We start from the raw sequence: 8,524 nt of genomic DNA, 5'->3' as shown, positions 1-8,524 counted from the left end.
CGGTACGCAGACAGGGCAGGAGCACAACCACCTACGTGCACCGGGTGTGCTTCAGAACTGTTTAGTTTCATTATTTCTTTTCCATTTCAGCAATGACAGAAGAGCTGAAATACACAGGTGGACGTTGTCCCCTCTGTCTCCTGTGAAAAGGACCCAGGAAATTCCAACAAAAAAGTTACCGTTCCACACAAATGCATGTACCTGAATACCAGCGTGGCTACACAGGTAGAAGTCAAACTCTGACGGATGGGTGATTTTTGTGTCTACTGTGGTACCAGCTGGAATGTTTCCGCTTTTTCCAACCTGTGTGAACAGAAGATGCAAATGCAGTAAGGCACACACAAAGTTTTTTCTTTTCAGCTGTATGGTAAGGAAAAAAAACATCTGGAAAAACCAGTAAGCCAAGAAACAATAAGCAAAATAGAAATTTTGTTCAGCTGAAGATATAGAGTGTCTCTACTGTGGAGAAAAAAAAAAGATGCACTGCAGAATCTCCTTAGAAGTCACCTACAAAGATTAGCTTTTCTGATTAATGTACCAAGAATTTCCTGCAACTGGTTTGTCAAATTATTTCCACCTTCCCATTCCAGGACAGGTTGCTCCTCTGTAACTTTTCCTGTTTATACCTGAAAGAGGACAATCCATAGTTGTAAGACAGGCCTCTTCTTCTCTCAAAACGCTTTACTTCAGAACAGAGCCTAACTCTTCACTTCAGAACAATTTACTGTAGTTGTAGCATGCTATTGATATAAAAACCCCCTTCCTGTCAGCATCAGCAGGCATTAATTATTGCCCTGAAGTCTAGTTGGCTTCAAACGCTCACACAGAGAAGGCTGACAGAAGGAAAACCCCCAGGAAAACCCCCACTTGTGAACAGAGGTTTGCCGTTAGGAACAATTCATTTACAGCAGTGACTCCATCCCAGACTTGGGGAGTCTCCTCTCCACCCAGAAAGGTGGAATCGAGTATTTCTACATGTACTTCACCTAGATAGAGTAACAACAATGAAACACTCATCAAACCATCCGAGATGTTCAGTACTACAAACAATGTGCTGGGACACTCGATACGGTCGAAGCGAACCCATGTGTCTCAGACGTTAGACACCTCGGATACCTTAAAGGTAGCATTAATGGAAAAGAAAGTTTTCCTGAAGTGTCACAACGTCGCTGTCTACTGCGCAGGTGTCTGTCTCAGCTGATAACCCACACGTCAGTCTGTAGTTGATGGCAAACAACCCAGTGAATTTACTAGCACTAGGACCAGGTGAAAGGTGTCTTAAAGCGCGTTGGGAATACTAAACAGATGTCGGTGAACAGCAGAGTGCTCAAGGTAACTGTTCCAGATGTAGATGTCTACATTATAAACCCTACACTACTCAGATCAATCTCAATCCTTGAAGATCTTGAGATAGCAAGAAAAAAAAAAGAAAAGAAACCTAGAACTTTGACAAACTTACAAAAGGACGGACAGACTTGTTGAAAGGCGCATTCCGCTGATATTTCATAAAAGCTTCTTGCCAGTTTATTACATGGGACAGGAAACGAATCTTTTCCTTCCAGGTAGAAAGATCTCACCCACTATGTTATGCAGTTCTTCATACAAGTCTCTTACTGGTTCAGTAAGCAGTAACAGGTAACTCAGCTGTCTGCTAGATACCTGCCTGTCACCATTAGAACATACCCGCTCATTTTTATCCGTACAGAAGAGTCTGGTGTGATGCCTTTTCTGCACAACTATGAAGGTAATTCCAGGCTGGTAATCCTTCTCTAGTTTAATGCATGCTTCTCGGATAGCCAGCAACTCGTGATGGAGAACCTGAATCAGAAACATAAATATGTATGATAAACAGAAAAGATGGATCACTTACTTATCTACACATTAATCTTATCATGTTCCTTCCTGCACTGAGCCTCAGAGTAATGAGCTGTCAAAGCATGCAGGATCAAACCTTTATTTCTTCACTTAATGAGGACAAATTAGATCACCAGTTTCCCAAGCCAAGCGAGAGCTGGTTCTGTATTTGTTCAGCTCCACGCACGAGGCTTGGGCTAACAACCTGCATGTCAAACTCATTTTAATTGCCAAATAGAAACAAATGTTTCATTATTTTTCAGACTAGTACAAGGGATAAAATCCAGAAGTGCTCAACTGCACGTTCCTTCCCAGCTTTGAGGTCTCATGCAGGGCTAGAGGCATCAATAAAAGCTGTGAGAGAGGGGAAAGGCAATAAACCAAAAGGCAACAATTTGGGATTTGGGTTAATTATAAACTAAAAGTTCAGTGAAAAACAGTGATAAACGGGAAAAATATCAAAAGTTTGTACAAATATTATCTTATTAATTCAAGTTTACTAAGTGACCTTTACTCACTTCCCCTTGGATTTTGAGAAGCTGCTGAATTCTGTATCTTCTAATTTTCATATAAAAATACTGGAAATATTTTTTAATATACAGAAAAAGTACTTCATAAAATACGGTACTTGCAAGCAAACAAAATTTAAAAAAAAGTATTTGTTGAATTTTATTGGGAATGAAAAGTGACAGTGTGAAAATACAGCATTTATTAATCCTGGTTAAAAAAGCAGGAAAATCAGCTTACTTAGTTCTTCTTCACTGTCCAAGTTCGTGGGATACAGTTTGACTAATATATCCTGAACAGGTCACAGATGCTGAACCTCACGTGAGTGCTAGAACCATACATTATCCTTACAAAATTATAAAAGTATTTTAAAGGGAAAAAGTGTTAGAAACCACTTTCCCTGCTCTACTTGGTTAGAATCCAGTGGATTTGTTGAAAGCATATTTATTTTCAGAACTACACCTACATAAACCTACATCACTACCAGAATTGAAAGGCTCCAAAAGAAAAATATTACCTGTTGAAACTGCCCCTCAGAAACGCCGTCTCTGTAGAAGATTATACGAGTTGGTTTAAATCGAGTTGATTTGTAGAACTGAATAAGCAACTCTCTGACCATGGCAGCCAAATCTTGGATGATTTCTTGGCGGTGCTGCTGGACCCGAACGGTGGCACAGTATCGGTTAGGATGAGCATCCATGCTTCCAACAACCTGCGGGGAAAAAATGCTTAGTATCGAACTGAACTTAAAGGCACTATTTCATGAAGTGCACTGTCTTCCCAACAGTATCTTGTAAACTAAGGGGCTGACCCAGTCCAAATCATAATGGGCTTGGAAAGAGCTTTGAGTTTAGTCTACCTGTGGTAACGTACCTGCTGGAACGGAAAAATATTTTAAATCTAAAAGACTAACTTCCTATTTTCACCTACAAATACAATTTGGAGCACTGACACCATGAAACCATTGATTCAGTCAGGACTGGAGCACAGGAATTTAAGCTCTTGAAGACCAAGTCCATTTCTGGAACACTGTGGATGAACCTGTAGAACCGAAATGGTGGGGCACCACAGAAGTATCTGCACCAGACAGACACTACTCGCCCCAGGAAGGGATTCTTCTGGTTACAAAAGAGCAAAATTCATTTGCAGAAGTGGCATAGGACTTAGCAATAAACGGACAAAACCACCCCCAAATTTCACGACAAAAATCATGACTAAGCACATCTCCACCTGGTTTTCCCGTGGGGAATTTTTAAAAGAGGTATTTGTTTCTTGAGCACCGCAGGCTGAGGTACTGCACGTAGTGTCACCAAGGACCTTCTTGACTAAGGCAGTCAGAGCAGCCGTTACAGGTGTCTGACATCATGCAAGTCAACAGCCTTCCCCTCTACTTAAGGAGTACATTCCCACGAGGGAACTGCACACTTTGAGTTGTCAGGAAGCTTGAATCACCCAGAACAACCCAGCCAGCCTGGTTCCCTGACAGTAATGGCTAAATTCTTCACATTTTGGAAGGCTGGAAAAGCAGATTTAAACATGCACCAGCTTATTCCAGGTTGCTGATAAACATCAGCTAAGAGAAAAGCTCCCCTGTGTATTAGCAGCTCAGGCACTTTACAAGTGATACACACATTTAAGTGATTGCTATCAGAGCGAGCGCTCCAAAGTTTCATTAGAATCATGCAGAAAAGTATCTTACAATACTGTAATTAGGCCAGCAGAAGAAATGGACCACAGAAGAATTGAAGTAATAAAGTGCATTAGAGCTGAGCAGCAGGAGAGAGCAGGGGCTAAAAATCACCACATGAGTTACTCACCGCAGCAATGGAAGGCTTTTTTCCATCTCCAGCTGGCGGGTGAGTTACATCTGCGCCGAGGAATATGACAGGCTGCTGAAATACTGGTGGCCTGATAAAGAGAAAGCAAATTTGTGGCGGCAGCCAGGCTTACGCCTCATAAAGCACATTACAACCCCCGTACAACAGCACTCCTCACGCTGCCAGTGAATTAGTCAACAATTCGCACTTGATCAGTTGGCCACTTGCACTTGTGCTGTGACAGTAATTAGAAATCCTCATTAGGGTTCTCATACTAAATACTCAGGCACATTTTTAAAGCAGAGCTAATTGTTCATTTACTAATTTTTAATGTCAAGTAAAAAAGCTTTTTTTTTTTTAACTTGGAGAATTGCAGCCTTTATTAATTAGGCCAGAGAAAAGAATAAAAGTTGATTCCTTAGCATCAAAGAGCACCTGAGAACATGAAGAGACTGATATAGAGATGCCATGATTTTGTTTCTGAACAGAACACCAGTGTTGGTTAGGAAGTACAAAAATTGTGGATATCATAGGTATTATTTTAAAAGTAGATTTACTTTTTTTTTTTAAAAAACATGCTTCAAAGTTTAACACAATTCTTTAAATTAACATCCTAATCTACTGCATCAAGAGTAGAACACCAAACCACTTCTGTGGAACTCCTTAGCAAAACAATTCTAAACAGGACATCTGGGGCCACCAGAATTTTTCCGTGGCTACGAGGGGGAATGGTCATGTGGAGAGAGATGCAGCTGTTTTCAGACCTTCTCTAACAAGGAATTTGAAGGCAAGTGTAACAGCGTAACTTACAATGCAATTATACAACTAAAAAGCTCCTCTGTTCTCATCCGCTCAGCCAACAAAATATAATTCAAGAGCTCTGGTTCAAAACCCCAAACCTACACTCTTCTGGAACACCAGGTGATGTGTGTAGCTGTGCCACTTCCCCCTCCCTTTACTCAACTCCCTTTTCATGGACAGGCAGTTTATTTATCGGTATGATGAGCAAAATCCAACTTTCTGGCCACATGGTTGTTGTCAACACATGCCACTTATCAGAGACTTTATGTTTCTGAACCCAGCATAGAACTACTTGGCGGGCGGGGGGGTGTTTGTTTTGTTTCCACAGCAGCATCTCTACCTCCATTTTGAAACACAAATCCCCAAAAACTAACAAATAAACCACCGTGCCTTTGTGAAATGCGCGCTCTGTAATAAGAAGATTTTTAGTTGCTTTAATAGGAGTCTCCATCAGCCAGGCTGAGCATATTTAGCTCAATAAACCCAATGTAACAGGATACACAAAATACGTAGCTCTTCTTTTTCCCCCTCAGCTAAGTACTTGTTGTTGGATTATTTCTCAGCAGCTGCCTTCTGACTAGCCTAAATACGTCAAACTGAAAATTTCCGTCTCTGTGTGAAACAGAATGTTGACTTCTTTGAAACACGCTCCTGAGAGTCATGGAGCAGGTTATTCCCTGAGCGCCCTCCACAACCTGAACTGCGACAATTGCAAAATCGCCATCTTTTTACTGATGTAGAAACCTGGATGCTCTTTTTGGGTAACGTAACTTGCTGCTTCTGTGCGGGCCTCCTCTAGCCTGCACAGGTACAATAAAACGAGCTGCATTTTGCTTGCTCTTCCATTAGAATTTCTCGTCACTGACTTTACAAAAAAAAAGATGAAAAGTTTCCATTTAGGAACATTTGTTTTAAGATGATACACAAACCATGTTCGGTACCTCCGTTTTTACAAATCAGAAGATATTTTTTTCACTCCCACTGAACCATCCTCAGGACTTTGGCCAGCTACAAAATCAACTGTATCACAGCAACTTCCCAGAACACAGTCACGGTATAACTAAGAATTATCAATGTAATACTAATATGAAATTGCAAGGTAAACTGGACTTGGAAACCAGTGAAGTGTTTTCTGCTCCCAGCATTTGGGTTTTTAAATGACTGTGTAAGTTATGACTCAGGACAAAATGAAGTCTCTTGAGCACAATTAAACTATAAAGGAAATGGCACTACTATTGAAGATGGTCTCTAGTTGTTTCCGAAAACTCAAGGCAAACAAAAGACTACAAATTCTTCGTTCAAATCAAAGTTGCATACGTCCGATTACAATAATAGTATTTTTATTACAAATTTCCTGTCGTTGTAACGTAACTTTTGCAGGACTATTTAACAGAAGCCAAAAGATGGTTCATCTTAAAAACTACAGTGCTATGACTCCAGATAAAAGCACCAAGTTATCTTCATATGACTCACGTTCTCTTTACAACACAATCCTGTCTCTCTTGGAAAGCTGGCTTACCTTCCCTGGGGCAGTAGGATATTATTCACGCCTCCTAATTTGACATTTATTTTTAAGCAAAGGTTAGACAGTGTTTGCGGTGTTGTTCTTTGCACATTTTTCATCTGAACGCACTGTGTAGCCATTCCCAGCACAGTGTCACCAACACGCTTCACCTCCGCTGCAAAACGAAGAAAAAACACAAAAAAATTTGCATATTGCAAATGAAACAACGTAGAAGCTGTTAATTCGGTGATAATTAACTACACCTAGAGCTTTAGCAACGTGGTCGTTAAGCTTAAAGAAATTTTAGAATTACAGTGTTTTATCAGCAGCACGGAAGAACCGTTGGCTAGTGAAGCAGGTAACTGGATCCTGTTAGGACAAGGAGCCCTTGTTTCACTTTTAAACACTGGACTAGTAACACAAACATCATGGTCGTATTGAGCCAACCCGTTTATCAGTTATCACTGCAAGTTTATCACTTTTATACAACAGCCGGTTTACAAAGGATGGCCCACAAAAACTCGTGAAGAACTGTACTATTCAAAAGGTTAAACCATGTCCTATCATTAACAAGAAAGCTGGGACTTCAAGGCTTTAAGAGTCAAACTCTTACACTCAGGAAAAGAAAGATTTAGGCTCTTCTGATGCAACCCCCCCTTTGGCAACAGGAGAAGGAAAGAGGCTTCTTGAGAAACAGGGTGAGGAGAAAAGATGAGACTGTGGCTATAGGAAGTGGAAGGGCATGGAAGAGGGCTGGGAGAAAATAAAAAGAGAAGATTAGAGGGGGCAGAAAGAACTATAATTGAAGATAATGACAAGGAAAGCAGATGAGAGTGGTACCAGATCCTCCCAGTGGTTAAACAGAGAAAAGAGTTCCCTTTCAATGCCAAGCAGGAAAAGTGAAATTATCATTTTGCACTGAATTTCTGTTGAACAAGTTAGAGTCGAGCTGCTTCCTTTGCAAGGCTGAATTCAAGGGGGGAAACTGTACTGTTTGCTTAAGGTTCCTTTTTCAATCTCTCCTCTTATATGAGATAATGTCGGCAAAAAGTCAGGAAATTACTTCCTACTCTATTAAATTGGTGATGGTGAGGGATGGAATGGGATAAAACAGATCTGCAGCTGCTTGGTAGATCTGAGCCATTAGGGAAGGGAGTCCATGAAGCTATGGGAGAAAAATAGTGGATGGTGCTGTAATTAGGCAAGGCAAGTAAAAAATGAGCAGTCTTGCCCTCTACTAGAAGGGCTAGTAAAAAAACCCCTAAAATGTGTGGTTTATCTAAAACATATTAACATCTATGTGTATGTGCTATGTAGAATGCACCAGCTGTCAGCCTGTTTCCAAAAAACAATTCAAGTTGCTGAATTTTCACCTTCCACATGTCTGTGTCCTCGTAGCCCTTTCAGTTAAAAAGCTCAAAGAATTGGAAAAACTGACTGACAGGAATCTTCTCCTTCACTCAACTTTTTTTGCCAAAGGGTGATGTCTTGAGCAAAGATATTCTACAAGCTAGATGGTTCTTGAGGTCATTAAGTCTTCAAATATTTGGAACTTTTAGCACACAAATTATACTAAGTATATTTTAATCCACTGCATATCAATTTCACAAAAGCCCTGGTTTAGCTTTCTCACTTACAAACCGCGTCTCAAATGCGACCAACAGGAAGAATGTGGAAAAGGAAATTAAAAGCATAGACAAAAATAACAAAAAGAACTAAGGTCTTAATATAAAACATCACACAGCACAAGAAGAATAAAATTCATTTATAGCCCATTCCCTCAATGGAACTTACACAGTCAAACCAGAATTAAACTTCTCTCATTCAAACACTTCACAAAAAAATACGTGGAATTGTGGCCTAAACGCACACGCTCACTATTTGCACTTACTGACCATAGACCGGCGTTTTTCCTGGCAAAATTACTACAACAAGCTGCAGCCCAGTGTAAGTGTTCTTGAGATGTCTGAACATGGGCTCCACACTGTCGGCTCCCTGCGCATATTTGCAGAAGCACGGCTGCCCCTGGATTGGCATTCCT

At 40.6% G+C, this 8,524-nt stretch overlaps 1 protein-coding gene across 1 annotated transcript in view; it reads right to left on the bottom strand.

Moving 5' to 3' along the window:
• Positions 1-201: 201 nt before the first annotated feature.
• AGO2 (argonaute RISC catalytic component 2) overlaps positions 202-8,524 on the bottom strand; it is a gene marked incomplete at both ends in the record, with an annotated part of 28,767 nt that continues 20,444 nt past the window's right edge. The window contains 6 exons of the mRNA XM_010142523.1: positions 202-303; positions 1,684-1,818; positions 2,879-3,073; positions 4,179-4,269; positions 6,499-6,658; positions 8,379-8,524. Coding sequence (XP_010140825.1) covers positions 202-303; positions 1,684-1,818; positions 2,879-3,073; positions 4,179-4,269; positions 6,499-6,658; positions 8,379-8,524 — 829 coding nt within the window. The remainder of the gene's footprint in view (positions 304-1,683; positions 1,819-2,878; positions 3,074-4,178; positions 4,270-6,498; positions 6,659-8,378) is intronic.

This window comes from Buceros rhinoceros, unplaced genomic scaffold (assembly GCF_000710305.1).
Source record: "Buceros rhinoceros silvestris isolate BGI_N320 unplaced genomic scaffold, ASM71030v1 scaffold29708, whole genome shotgun sequence".
NCBI classification, from domain to species: domain Eukaryota; kingdom Metazoa; phylum Chordata; class Aves; order Bucerotiformes; family Bucerotidae; genus Buceros; species Buceros rhinoceros.
Note: the sequence above shows the minus strand (reverse complement) of the source record. Positions and strands in the feature narration are given on the sequence as shown.